General features: G+C 40.8%; 1 protein-coding gene across 8 annotated transcripts in view; it reads right to left on the bottom strand.

The window, feature by feature from the left end:
• Positions 1 to 14,925, bottom strand: part of atp8a1 (ATPase phospholipid transporting 8A1) — a 123,150-nt gene that overhangs the window by 10,699 nt on the left and 97,526 nt on the right. For all 8 annotated transcript variants that reach the window (XR_003928831.1, XM_030061872.1, XM_030061875.1 and 5 more), the window contains 6 exons: positions 14,618 to 14,692; positions 12,386 to 12,508; positions 6,926 to 7,004; positions 5,448 to 5,509; positions 4,444 to 4,500; positions 3,970 to 4,077 (listed from right to left, as the gene is read on the bottom strand). Coding sequence is in view for 7 of the 8 variants with exons in the window: in XM_030061872.1 (XP_029917732.1) it covers positions 3,970 to 4,077; positions 4,444 to 4,500; positions 5,448 to 5,509; positions 6,926 to 7,004; positions 12,386 to 12,508; positions 14,618 to 14,692 (504 nt within the window). In the remaining variant the exon portion in view is untranslated. The remainder of the gene's footprint in view (positions 1 to 3,969; positions 4,078 to 4,443; positions 4,501 to 5,447; positions 5,510 to 6,925; positions 7,005 to 12,385; positions 12,509 to 14,617; positions 14,693 to 14,925) is intronic.

Raw genomic sequence — 14,925 nt, 5'->3', positions numbered from 1 at the left:
GGCTCCAATCCCTAACAGCCTCTGCTCTGAATACAAAATCTTTATGTTAAAGCTTGCTGAAGATGAATAGGCAGAAAACAGTAAAGCAGAGGGGTACCAGTCCCTGAGGACAGAGAAAGACAGAAAGGAGGAGGAGAAAAGGAAAAATAACTGAATGAGCAAGCAACAGAGAAAAGAAGCAGTCTTATATGGACAAGGCCTACAAATCCAAAAATTCCCAAAATTCCCATTGCAAAGCAGAGGCAAACAAGGAATTCACAATCCCCTAACCACCCCAAGATATAGATGTGGAAAACAAATGCTGACTTTCTCAGCTGGGTCAATCTAACACTCTGCTCTCTGTGTGCTGCCTCACAAAGACAGTAAGACATCCATTAGGAAAATACAGGGGAAAACCCCTTATATAAACACTTATAACTCAGCACAAGTCACACAGTCACAACTGTCCATCTGTGATTTATAATGTGTCTTGAAAAGATTAAAATTGCCAAAAAAGATCAATCATAGGACAGACTTTGTTTCAGTTTTACACATATAAGCACATGGAATACACATGGGCATGCATAAACCAAAATAAATAATCTACTCACTCAAACTGTATCCACCCTAAGTATCACACCACAGTCAGTGATGCAGTAACCATGTGCTCTAGTAACATATCAATCATTAGCCCTGGGAGGGCTCGTGGATTTTGGAGCAAGTTTTTAACAACACTTTAACACAACACATACGGCTCCTTAAGAAAGACCATAAGAATTCCAAAAACACTGGAGGCTGATAAAGTCAACATCAGTGGTGAAGGGAGGCCTCCAATTCCATCACTGCATCTTTTAGAGGTTTAACAGTGAGGGACCTTTCAGTTTCCTGTTACATGACAGGGGTCTGGGAGCTTGATGTTTCAGTCGAACCCAGAGGCATAACAGCTCCCTATGGCTTCCAACAAGAGAGCTCACAGGTAGCAACAATCATGCATGCACACCTGCTACAACCACTGAATTCATTGAATAGATTAGATATACTTTATTACTGCCTAAAATAGCCATCCTGTATGCATGGCAGGCAAGAGCATGAGTGTGTCAACATACAGATAGTGGACACTATCTGAAAGTCTGTTCCCACATTCACACTGCAAGGAACACAATCAACAAGTCACTAGTAATTAATTCATTCCTGTTGAGCTGAGTAACCAGGGAAACCTAGCGTGTGTGTGTGGATGCGTCAAGGTTGCTGACCAAAAACAGTAGGCAACAGCTGAACCTCTCATGGTCAGTGACCATCAAAAGCCAATCAGATTTCCATGCTTCCTTTTTTCCCCCACTGATGTGATTATGTTTCATGAATGTAATATAAGTAGAAATGTAAAATGAGCATGTACATAAAAACATATTCTAAGAATTCCAAGCAGAAATTCAAAATGATTTAAGGCATTTGTCATGTTTGTTAAATATCTTGTCTTTTGTAATCGTTGAAGTGTGTAGTTTAGTTTGGTGTTTTTCTAACTCAAACCATTCTGTTGATGTGCCTGTGATATGTTATAAGGTCATGGGCACAACCACATTTCCCACCATATATATAATATAACTAGGGAATTTTACTACATTTTAGGAATATTCACATATGAATATGGGTTAATGCAACCCGATGGCAGGACTGACTGTCTTTAGACAGAAGCAACAGACATTTCTGTGATAATATAAAGAATATTCCTCTACTTCAAAGATAGTCTGTTGTGATATGCTACAAGTACTACAGCTGTCTGTAAATATGGGCAATTTTCTAAAAATTCATGCAAAAAAGAACCAAGAAATAACCCCTTCCATTCTTTTATAAATCCCATCAACACATCAAAAATGTTACTCATCATGGTATATTACACATCTACACACTTCTGGGTAAAATGATTCTCTACTGAGAAAATGCTGCTTATCTCTTGGCAGAAAAACTGCTGAGATATTGCACACTTGCTGAGTGTAATATCCATGTGCTGATGACAAGTAATTGATTAGGCGTGAGAATGAGTGGAGGTCCACTGGAGCTTGTGGCAGAAGTTGGAAAAAGGCACAGGTGTGGGTGAAAAGCGAGAATTGAGAAGAAATATACTTAAAGCAGCTGTGTTGATGTCAGCAGACAGCAGGCCAATGTGACAGGGTCTACCTGTGACACCTCCTGAGGTGAAGCTAAGCCGCTTAGCGTGGAGGATTACATTGCTTGTACAGAATAATCTGACATCTCCTTTTGCTATCCGTGTCAGACTTTTGTGAAGTTAAAATGAATGAGACAGATGGATTGGGAGCTGGCCAATTCGGGAGTACCTATGAAAGGCACACTGGCTGTTTCAAGATGTTTTGTGGATGGATCTTGCACCTGTCTTGTCAATCGTCCAAAGAAAATTTTCTCTGACACTGATGAATGCCTTCACATTACGTGGACCATTGCTTAATGTCTCCAGTTAAAGGCAGTGAGGTGGGGAGTCAGTAGGAGCAGAAACAGGAGAACAGAGTTCTGGTATCTGTTGTGCTGTTGGCCCTCAGGCAGTTTTTAAATGACAATAAGAAAAAAACCCAAAAGAACAAATAAAGGACAAAGGAAAGGCTGAAACAAGTGAAAGGCAAGGTGCAAAATAAATATATGGAGGGACAAGGAGCACAAAAATATCTGAAGGGTTAAGCAGGCATTATGGAGTACTAGGTAAGAGTAGAGAGGGGGGCTGTATTAAGGCTGAGCCTAATCCCACTCTATAGAGGTCTACAAGGTCTCAGAGGTGGAGGTAGTGTCTCTGATGCTCTCTCAGGTTTCAGTGAGATATGTCCCTGTGTGATGATGTACGGGCGTCTCCATGTTGGGGCTGGGGCATAGGGTTACCAGCTGCCCACAGGACACCCATACTTTCTTTACTCCAATGCTGCAGGGCCTGGATAAAAGAACCCTGCTTTACAGACAAGGGATAGAGTGAAGGGGAGATAATCATTGCCTCTGTGTGTGTGTGTGTGTGTGTGTGTGTGTGTGTGTGTGTGTGAGTGACAGAGAGTGAGACTGAGAAATTAAGAGCCAGAGAGAGAGAAAGAGACCATGTGCGTCTTTGTGTACATTTAGGCAGGCAGGGTTAAACTAATATGACAAACTGGGGGAGAGGGGGTTTCTGATCCTTTTATGGTCAGTTTAACTAAGCTATGAAATAATATATTGCACTGCATAACAGAAAATTTGTTTTGTCTTTTGTTGGCTTCGGTATTTTCTTCTACAGATGGCTGAACGGTGGCAACATTTCCAACAGATCCAGGCTACTTTGTTGTTTGATGATTAAAAGATGCTCCATTTTTCTTGCTCAAAACATACTTGCTCAAAAAGAGAGCCTGTCTAAGCTCCCATGAATTGTTTACAGTGGCCCACATAGAACAGCGTTCCACTCAATGAATAAAAGTGAATGCCCATGTTAATTTCATGAACCCTATGTGAACCTTCAAGGTCATTTTTGCTATGAGCAACCATTACTTTATGACCTTGGTGACTAGCGCTCTGGATAAATGCAAACAGTCCCAGGGTGCACTGCTCTTTAGGATACGAGTGTGCACACTGCAAACCGGATCCCCTAACCTTCGTTGTTTTGCTTCAGGATAAATTCACCCAGCACTTTTCCAGACTGCTACAATGTTTCAATGTCACCTGTGGATACTCAGGGCCGAGTGTGGGCGACATAACACAAACACTGGGCTAATTGGCCCAATTAAGTCATTATGCAACACAAGCCAGAGGTCCAATAGTTTATACCTCTCAAGCTCTCCTTACAGAAACTCGGCGTCAAACTATACTCTGAAATTTCCCACCAGCATCTCCCTGTGGTGGAAAATGAATTATGAGGCAATGTACGTCTGTGACTGATGGGTAATAATATCAGTGGTATCTTTACTCCTGAAGGGATCAGTTGTTATGTGCATATGAGTGTGAGGACGTGCTTGCATGCATGTTTACCTCTCCTGACATGTCGGGAGCCAGAGGGATGAGGGGCCACAGGGAGGAGTAGATAACGAAGAACACCACCCACAGGCCAATACTGCCCCAGATGGCGATGTGACTGAACTAGTTAATGTGGAAGCAGAGAGTAACAAGGTAAAGAAAGTGATGTAACCATTTACTGCTCCTTCAAACTATACAATAATATGCCTAAAATGGTATTAAAATGGCATTTGGGCAACCATTTTACTTTTTATACACAAACTTGTATAGTAACTTTCTATTTTCTAAGTTACCAGTTACCATACATGTCATTTCATCGGTATTATAGTTACAAGCCCAATGGAGCACAAACCATTTCTGGACAAAGAGGTTCAGAGATAAGAGCAGGATGGAAAAAGAATGTCACAAGTATCACTGGACACATAAAAACAGAGGAACTGGCAGCAGATAAGAGAGCCTTAGTGAGAGAGGAGAGAGCCATCAACTTACCATGGTCCATGATGAGGTCTCAAGGCCAGCTTTAAGACAAACTGTGATGACCACAAACTATGGAGACACAAATCAAAAAGTTATACGCTAACCCAGTAAGAAATCTCTCTCTCTCCAATATGAAAACCACCTTAAAGTCACAGGAAGTTTAACACAGCCACGCATTCAACGGGAGCCTTACGCAGATGTACCACAGTAGTGCATACTTGATTTGCATAAGCACAGAGTTTTTGTTTTAGACAGAGAACATAAGTTCAGAAAAAAAAATGCATTTTAAAGCACAAATAACAACATACATATGTATTTTATAATAATCATCACAAAAGCAAAACAAATGTGCAAGAAAACTAAATCCTATGTCACACCAGGTGACTTTGATGCCAATTCTAAACCTGACTGGAATCTGGGCTACTCAAGCCTCACAGTAAACACAGATTATCCTGTAGTGTGAACATGTTCAAGATTGTCGACTGCCAGTTTTTTCAAACATGTTTGATATTTGAGGTTGTATCTGGCTGGACATTTATACTGTGAAATGATCCAAGACTGAACCATACCAGAATCTCAAAGTGACAGCCAGTGCAAGTTTAGCTCAAAGAACATGAAAAAGAAAATGAAATGTACCATGGAGCAAGAAACAAAACAGCTATTGTGCAACTGTATTTCCAGTGAACTGTTTTGAATGAATAAGAAATGCTTCAGAAAGCCAGAATCAAGGTATATTTTCCTCACTTTACATGAGCTATGCTAGGTGTTTCCCACTGCAGCCACATACTGAACTAAGTCAGCATTCAGTCGGTCGTTCTTTGCAGTGGATACACAGGAATGAAATTAGTATCAATTTTCTTGTCTGACTCTGGATAAGAGACAAAACACGAATTTTCCCAGAACTTGGCACATTCTTTCTAATACTAACTGAAGTTCATTAACAGAAATTTAATAAGATACCACACCTTTTTTAACATAACAGAAACACTGTGTCTCAAGAAGACTGGTGAACTTACTGTGTAAACCATGTTGCCTAAGAGGAGATAGTCTGGAGTCTTTCCGTTGCCAAAAACAGTATCTGTGAATAGAATCAAGAAAAGCCATTACACTGTTGCTCTCACTCTTTCAAGCTCTTTTATGGAGTGTTCCACTAAGCTAGCCACAGAGAATCAGTCTCTGCCATGGGGCAAACAACCAGATAACAAACAGCATAGTACTAAAAGTACAGCTCTGTGTGAACTCTAATGTAAACTGCCCTATTAGAGACTCAGCTATAACACCAAACTGGGCTATGACAAAGCAAAGGGAAAACCACAGTCAGTTGCTGCTCCTATTACTGCCATCTGAAATGGGCTGGAATGGTAATTCTGTCTTGCGGAACAATTAGGAGAGAGGGTTCTTATTAAAACCTATGAGTTAGACCAAAAAAAGAATCAGTATGCATTAATCATGGTTGGAAATTGGATGTTTTGGCTTACTCATGGCTGAAATAAAGAGAACCAGATTGTTTTTCTGACAAAAGCGTTGTTTATTCTGCCATTAAAAAGGAATCTAACATTTTGAAAACACTCTTAAACACAGTGGTTAGAAGGGCTTCCTAATTTAATAAATGAAAATCAACTGCATATCAGAGCAAACATGTTGCTCCAAACTGCCATGTGGGTTGGGCTGGGGCTGAGGCTGAAATAGCAGTCTGTGACTGCCAGTGAAGAAAGAAAGGGGGACTCCTTTTCCCTTTACTTCCGGCTGGTCACATGTCTATGTGTGCGCTGAGGCTTTGCTGACAGCCCGTCAGTCAGAGTGAAGGGGCTTGGCGCCTTTGTTTGGAGAGCAGGCCCAAGCTTGTGTGGTCCTCAGCTCTGGCCAGGCAAGACTTATCGGCTCAAAGATCCCTATTCTCTCCACACACACACACACACTCAAGCGCATGCGTGAACACACACACACAAACACACACACACACACACACACACACACACACACACACTGCATACTCATGTGCACACAACATAAGTACACACACACACACTATATGTGCACACAAAATAAGCACACATGCACATGCACACACACACACACACACACACACACACACACACACACACACACACTCAGAGCTGCCTCTTTGGCTAAACAGCATGGCCTGATACTGAACAATGACCTGAGCAGTGTCTATCTGGGTGTGTTTTTGTGTGCATGTGTGTGTATGTCTGTCTGTGTGTGTGTGTGTGTGTGTGTGTGTGTGTAATCAAGTAAGTGTGAATGACTGCATGCAAATGCATTTCAGCAGGTCATTGTCTGCACACACGAACTGGTGTGCGCATGACTACGCTTGTTAGTGTGTGTCTTTCTTGCTGAAGCGCACACATGTTTGTAATTCATGACTGGAAGGTTGAAGAGAGAACTAATTAAGACAAAGTATGTGTGTTTAACTATCCTCCTCTGCATCGTGAGCCTACTGAGAGTCACGGAGGAGTCTCTGGGAGCTACTTACCATGCTGGAAGGCTTTAAGAGGGAACCAGAAGAGGATGACGGAGTGGAAGAGGCCATTCAGACAATGGGCCCAGAAGACCTGCAAGAGAAGGATGAAGGACAGGAGCCAGGAGGAGGGAGGATGAGGAGGGGAGCAGGCGAGAGAGAGAGAGGGAGAGACAGAGACAGACAGACAGGCATGCAGACAGAGAGACAAGAAAGCATGAGAAAAGGGTGTGGGTCGCTCCAGCCTACCAAGTGACCCCTGACCTGGGCTCTTTGTCCTGACCCAGCGCTAGGCTAAGTGGCGGTTTTGTAGGGGCCTCCTTGCTGAATGGCCACCCCGCTGACAGACACTTTGTATATCCTCTGTGTGTGTTATGGGAGAGAGGGTGCTGAGTGTGTGTGTGTGAGTGTGAGTGTGTGTCTGTGTATGTGTATGTGTGCGTGCATGAGTATGAAAGAATTGGTTTTGGAAGAGGCTAGAGGACATTATTTGTGTGTAGAGATGTTTACTGATTTTTTATTTATTTCTTAAATAAAAATAAATAAATAAATAAATTAGCAGTGAGTGAGTATAGCAAAACATGAGACAAACTACATGTCTTCACCTTGACAATAAGACCATTGTAAAACATTAATATATGTGCTGCCAGTGTGAGAGTTTCCCCTCATTAGATTTTATTACATTTCAGTCCTTTCATGTAAGAATTTTAAGTGGTATAGAAATAAACGATAGGAGAATTAAACAAGCAGAAATCAGACTAGAAACACACAGGGAGTCTGACAGCCTTGACAGAGATTAAGTTGTTTTTATGGTAATTAATAATAACAGCAGCGAAAATCATGGGGTGTGTGTGGTGGTGTGGACCATGGTATGTGTGTGTGTGGGGGGTGTGTGTGTGTGTGCAAATTCACAAGTGCAGACTTTGGATGAGTCTTTTAAATCAATATTCCCTCTTCAAAACCACCTTGTTTCAAATTTACATTATGCAAGACTGGAGCCAAACAAAACACTAATCGGCGATGTAGCATGAAACAGCCGTGAAATCTAGTCTGCCAAAAACTTCTCTGCGTTTGTGCCCCTTTTTCTTCCCTGTACTGACCCAGACACTGGTGTTATTTCTGAAAGTTGAAAATTTGTCAGACCCAAAGAGTAAAAAGCAGACTGAGTGAACATAAATAAATAAATAAATAACCTCCAAATTCAATCTCCAGACACATTTTAATCATCATCAGTTTTTGGCAGATTACAAGTTAGAAGCACGCTTTCTGAAAACACAGTTTTTCAACAACTTTGGGAAGTCTGTCACTACCTAAAACATTAGTTATCCAAGACAAATTATACACCCTGAACATTCTTGTTAATGGGATTTTCACAGGTTGGAGACATTTTAGACAAACTGCTACCACTACTTTAAGTCTTAGGGTTGTGAAATAAAATCTGCCAGGAAAGGAGATGAAAGAAAGGAGAGGAGAAGAAAACAGAGTTAAGTCAACTAAAGGAAAGTAAAGCGGAATGAAGTAGAGATGAATAGAAAGTCTCATCTTGTTCTAGGCTATGGCTATGAGTCTTTCTAATGCACCTTGGCCTCTGTGGCTTCATCTTCTAAACTTTGCTATCGCCCTTAATAAAACAAAGCCCTGAGACCCATAGCAGCCACCATCCCCCACCCAGACTTACATCACCCTCCCACTGTGCACACAGTCCCCATACACTGGGCAACCAGGAGCACCCCCACTCAGATGTGTGCTAAATTATCTGTAACGTTACAATCAAATGTTTATCCCAATTAGCCTCCCGCTGACAGGCCCAGTTTTCTGTGAGCCTTCTCCTCTCCATCAACTCAGCCCCAACAACGCTCTGGGGGTTCAAACCACTCCCTTTACTCTCAGCAGAACCACAATAATGAATGCTAATGAAATCAATAAATGTTCATAATCATTTGTCACAGTGAGGTCTTCCCTCTCACCCCTCAAGCCACCCTGCACCCTGTTCTTTCTTCCCCTTGTATCCCAGCAGGTTGCTAAGGATCCCCAGAGAATGAATGCCAGTCTGTCCTTTAAGGATTCGGCCCTTTGTGCAACTCCTAATTGCCTAAAAAAGCATGAAAGCCTGTACTTAATATTGGGCCAAATATTTCCAGGGCTTCCCACCCCTTCCTCTACTCCTTCCTTTACAAAGGGGTAAGGGAGAGAGAGAGAGAGAGAGAGAGAGAGAGAGAGAGAGAGAGAGAGAGGGAGGGAGGGAGGGAGGGAGAGAGAGAGAGAGAGAGAGAGAGAGAGAGAGAGAGAGAGAGAGAGAGAGAGAGAGAGAGAGAAAAGGGTACTGTGTAAGAGGTGAAAGATGCTGGTGAACTGGTAAGGGGAGCTCTAATTACCAGTGCCACATGATGGGGACTGTGGTTTATTAGGATGACTTAAGTGTCAGGAATATGTAATTAAAAGTGAAAGGGAGACACAGTTGAGGCCATACCTTCAGTATATAACACCCTCAGACACTCCCTTCTTTCCCCTCAACACAAACAGCTTTAATTCACAAAGACAGTATCTGTTGTGTACAAAAGAGCCAGGCGTGCAGAAAGACAGGCTTCTAGGGGCCAAATTCCTGCTGGATTTTCTCGCCTCACCTCAGGCCAGCTGCAAGGAAAATATCACGGGAAAAGAGTGGACAAGCCAGCAAAAACAACCTGGCGACCCGGCCGAGTCATCATTTATGGGTGTTGGAAAATGAGGCCCAAACAAATTGAGGTTCATTGCTTCTAACTATCAAACACATACTTTCGTGACCCTTTTTTGGCATGAAAAACCTGATGGAGTCTTATTAGGAAAATCCACCCTACCCCAGAATTCACTCAAAATGTTGAACTGTTCTATCAATATTCATCAGCATGAATAAATCTACTAATCTTTAATAATCTCTAATAAACTAATAATAACTAATAAGTCACTGGAAAAAACAAAACTTGTAGAAACTACAATAATTTGCTCACAAGTGATGGGTAGACTTACTGTTTGAGCATTTGCAGCCAAATAATTATAACTGATTGTAGTTCTTCAGCTTTCTTTCATTATAAACTCCCAGAACCTGACAATGCATCAGTGACAACTACTGAAAAACTGCTTGGGTCATAAAAATAGTAGACCTACTTAGTGACAATAGAACAGCTTCATCAAGTGCAAGCTGAAGATACAACGAATGAGCCTTAGTTTTTGTGTTTCTAGTAAAGAGAGAGACTTATTTCAAGACATACAATTATTTTATATTTTCTGTTATAATTCATTTGATATTTTAAACAGTACATAAATGTCTAAGGTTAGAGAAAAAGTCCACGTGAATTCTGTCTTACTGTGGAATTTTGCTTCAACAAAGACTCACTTGAACAGTGTAACCCCACTAATCCCTGGTGACTAATTTAACTCTTAGTCCTCTTCTCAGCCAAGCAACAAATAATGTCTAGAGGCAGACATGGCGTGACCTGTGTCACTTTAACAGTGAGTAGAAGTGAATGTCTTGATCGAGTAAATTTCAAGATATGCAAATCTGATTATACTGATATATTTTGGTGCACTCAGTCTGTTTGTGAATTTCCTTCGGGATGAATAAAGTATCTATCTATCTATCTGTCTGGTCTTGGCCAGGTTGAACTAAATCTGACACCCTTGCTCCCTGACCAAACAAGGGGTCACTTAAACAAATTGCATAATTTTCCATAACAAATTCCATCACACCATGACAGCACACTCTGTCCCTACTCCCCCAACTCCTTTTCCTGCTCCCCCAACCCCTGCCCCTGTTGCCCCTGACCTCCATGGCCAATCCGTCTTTAATCCACCACCAAGCAGTGCTAACCAGGTCACCACGCCTGTGAGGAGGGTCCAAGGGTCTGTGGTTCAGCATGGAAAAAGGGTGAAACATCTTTATTACCAGCGGGGGAAAGCTAACGGACAGCCCCAGCACCCAGACAGAATAGGTCAAGCCAGGCCAGACCAGGATATGGTTGGAGACCTCCTGACTGCAGCTCACAGGTCACTGTGATAGAGATATTTCAGTCAGACACTGGCAACAAGATGGATGGGATCACCTTACTGTATGTCACCATGCAATGTAAATCAGTTGTGACAAATAAAATTTTTTATCTGATGTAACTGCACTTGGTTTCTGCCGCAGAGCATACAATTATTTTATTCTAATTTAGATGATGCATTGGTTCATTAGGGAACTGTTTTTCAAGGCCGGTGTCCATTGGCTCTGGATTGTGTGCATTTCAGCTGCACAGTCATGCTTAGGTCACAGAAGTAACATCTACCAGGAGGCTTAATGGTGTGGATGCAGCAGAGCAGTGACAGCCAGACTTAAGTTTTTTTTTTTTTTTTTTTTTTTTTTGTTATTTACTTAAGTTACATGTGAGCTATGCATCACTTTTTTGTTTTCATTGGTGGCTTTGATCAGAAAACTAAAACAATTAAATTATTGCTTGACGAGGATCAGATAAATAAGACTATAGGGCAATCTAATTCAAGGGAAAAAAATTATACTGTAAATCTTGTCATCATTCATTGGTTTCAACCCAGAAACCCACAATTTGCTGTAATAAATAAAATTACTGCATAACATATTGATTGACTTTTATTCATTTTTGTGAAGAGGTACAAATCAAGATAGTGTGCTTCCACGCAACAGAGGAAGGGGCTTCCAGTAAAAATAGACTTGAACAGAAGTGTAAAAAGAAAAGACCGGCAAAAAATGCCACACAGCTTCCAACTGACTCTCACATTGTATCTACATCCAGCGGACACAGCACTGAATCAAACAGCTCAATGTCCAAAACAAGCTCATCTTAATACTAGACAAAATATGGTGGTGGACTCGGGCATTAAACTTTTTGTGGGGCTCAATTATATATGCACCTTACTAAATATGTGGTCAATATATGACTGATATTTGCATAATGGCTACTGAACCTTATATTATATCCCAGAGTTGAAGAAATCAAATGTGTAAATCGTCTATCTGATCACCACAGCAGCGACAACTAGAGTTTAGCAGGGCCAAAAAATGCTAAAATGCCCCTGAGCAAGCAGCTAATCCTAGCACATATGGGTCAAGCTGATCCTTGAAAACTAGCTAAGATTAAGGAAGCACTATAACACAAGGTGGTACTTGATTGTAATTTTAGATTAGACTTCATGAAAGTTCAAATTCCACAGAAGGAAAGCGGGGGTCACACTTTATTTGAATAGTCTAATGTTGATATTCAATTTTCTATCTATGTAATGTAGAAGAGTTACCATAGTTTATGGAAATGTCGTTGAAAGGCAAGTGACACTTTGCAGGCCAAATACTTTTCATCACCTGATAATGAAGAATCAACACTGAACTGTCCAAATGAAATGTTACCCAACAAATAATTAGAACAAATACAACTGCAACCATAAATATGCATAGACTCAAAGAACACATAAAAAGAGTAATATTACCTTGGTATTAAAACCCATAGCATTCTGGGAAGTTTTGTAGAGTTCTGGGTACTTCAGCATGTTCTCTTTCCTGCATGAGCGCTCAAATATGCCCAGAGTGAGAGGAGGGAGAGCAGTGAAGATCTGGATAACAAAAACAACCACATGCGCAGAGGTATAAGTGTTACATTTTAGATAAATTCATATTAGTGTTATTAAGTTTACACCAAAAAACAAAATTCAGTCAACGCACAATTTGCAAACCAGCTAGATGCAATAACCAACACACACACAAACACTACTATATAAAAAATCAAATGAATCAATTCTTTTAAAAGGCCTGTAACTTACTCTACACTGAAATAAGTTTATTGCAAGAGTTGCTCCATAATGTCAAAACCAATAAAAGAAAAGTAAATCATGCTGAGGTTGTTATTTATTATTGCAAATGCAACAGGAATGGTAAATGTGGATAAAATCAGGCTCATAGATTAGACAAAATGCCCAGAAAAAAAGACATTAAAAAAGAAACAAAAGATTTTCTGCAACATACAAATTGATTTGTAGACCACTGAGTTAAAAACTAATTGTTGCATATTTAGAACCTGCATACACTGCAGCCCTATTACAATACAATAAAAACTCAAATTTGAGATTCAATAAAAAGTCTAGGATTACTTTGAGTAAAGTAGATTTTACAGAGATTGTTGTCATATCCAACATTCAAAAATGACTGAAAGTTAATACTTCCTAATTAATGTTACCATGTGCTGACATGGGAACATTAAACTGCACTTGATGTTTACTTTTTGATTTGACTTAATTCCAATTCAAATGATCAAGGCCTGCTGGGTATTCAGGGAACGGCATTTATGTAAGTGAATACCAAGCCAAAATGTGAAGTGTGAAAAGTTAAATAAAATATCTCATTGTTTTAGACTAGGGCACATGATAGTCTTTATCCTAGCCATCGCCATATGCGGCAGTCGTACCAGAATTTGCTTCATGCTGTTTTACATTTGCCCCAGTCTTTATTTTATATATTGAAGACCACTGACCTTAAAAAACTCTTTATTTCTTGCTTTGATTTGCCATGCCCGTTCATATGCAAAAACCATCCCCAATGAACATCTGCGATGCTCTCGACTAGGAAGAAGGTATTTTAGCATGGCTTAAATGTAATTTCTAAGTGGTGTTGTAATGTTGTTCTGTATAGCAGCTGCTGAGAGAGGAATGACGGTATTGTGTGGCTGAGGGCTCGGCGGGTCAATTGGTGCGAGTTCCCTGCAGGCCCATCTGGAGTGGGAGTCTGCAGGCCTCAGTCTGCAGGAGTGGCGGGACAGAGGACATGCTCCACTGGACTTCTTTCTCATTCAGGGCCAGGGCCAGGAAGATCTCCACTGAGGGGCGGATTCAGTCCACTGCCCCTGACAGACTCCCACTGAGCCAGTGGAATTTCTCCACTTTTCAGATAAAGTGAAAGAGTAAACCTTCTTCCCACCCCCCAAAAAAGTGTTGATATTTTAAGATGTGGTTTATTAAGGAGTAAGTGCAAGCATTTTGAATTGCCTTGTGTTTGAATGGTGCTATACAAATAAACTTGCCTTAATTTGCTTTGCCTAGAAAATGTGCCACTCTTTCAACAGTTGATTCCTCCATAAATAACTTCCAGTTGTGGGCAATCAGTAGTGTGGGGAACGTCTCCCTTCACACTTCTCTCATTCACTTTTGTTTGTTGAATTGAGGGAATATTTGATAAACAGTTTAAAGTTACCCGTCAACTCATTGTGAGTACAGTATTAAAAATAAGACTGTTGCAGATGCAGATTTTTTTCTTCTACTGAATTGACATGACAGACATGAAATATGAGTTCATTAAGAATGGTCCCATTACAGAGCCCTGCGGGACTCCCTGCACCACAAGCCAGCTCAGTTGCTGCTCCATTCAACCTGTTCTTTTTATCATTCACAAATAGCTGCCCTTGCTAACTACACTTGGGGAATCGAAAGCTGTTGTTCTTTCGCATTCAGTACATAGTTTAAATCACAGAGGGAATATGGACTTGACAACAGGTCATAAATAAATGAGAAATTTTTCAGAACGTCGATGACATGGTCATGCAATAAAAGGATCCCATATGGGGCACCACAGCATATATGTTCTATACCACAGAGTGACAGGAGTTGAAAAAAAAATAAAGAGGGCTCTTTCGCTCTAATGGAGAGGGGAGAGTAAATCACATTAACACTCACCACGTTGTACAGACCGATGCACCAGCGCTCAAACAGAATCTGACCAGAGAAGCCATTGACGAATGCAAACCAGATCTAAGGGAGACAAAAAGAGAAGAGTGAAGAAGGGGGTGAGAACAGCAAAAACATGATGAACAGAAGTGATGCAAGCATATGAAGATGTTAAAGAACATACAAATACAAAAGACAGATAAGAAAGCTAATCACAGTTTTTGCTTTGCATTTTGTTTTCATCAAAATCAATAACTCCCTTCATTTTGAGAAACAAGATAAAGAGAATGGTGTCATGTATCAAATACTACTTTCTC

Source organism: Myripristis murdjan, chromosome 10, assembly GCF_902150065.1.
Source record: "Myripristis murdjan chromosome 10, fMyrMur1.1, whole genome shotgun sequence".
Classification (NCBI taxonomy): domain Eukaryota; kingdom Metazoa; phylum Chordata; class Actinopteri; order Holocentriformes; family Holocentridae; genus Myripristis; species Myripristis murdjan.
This window is presented reverse-complemented; position numbering and strand designations above follow the sequence as displayed.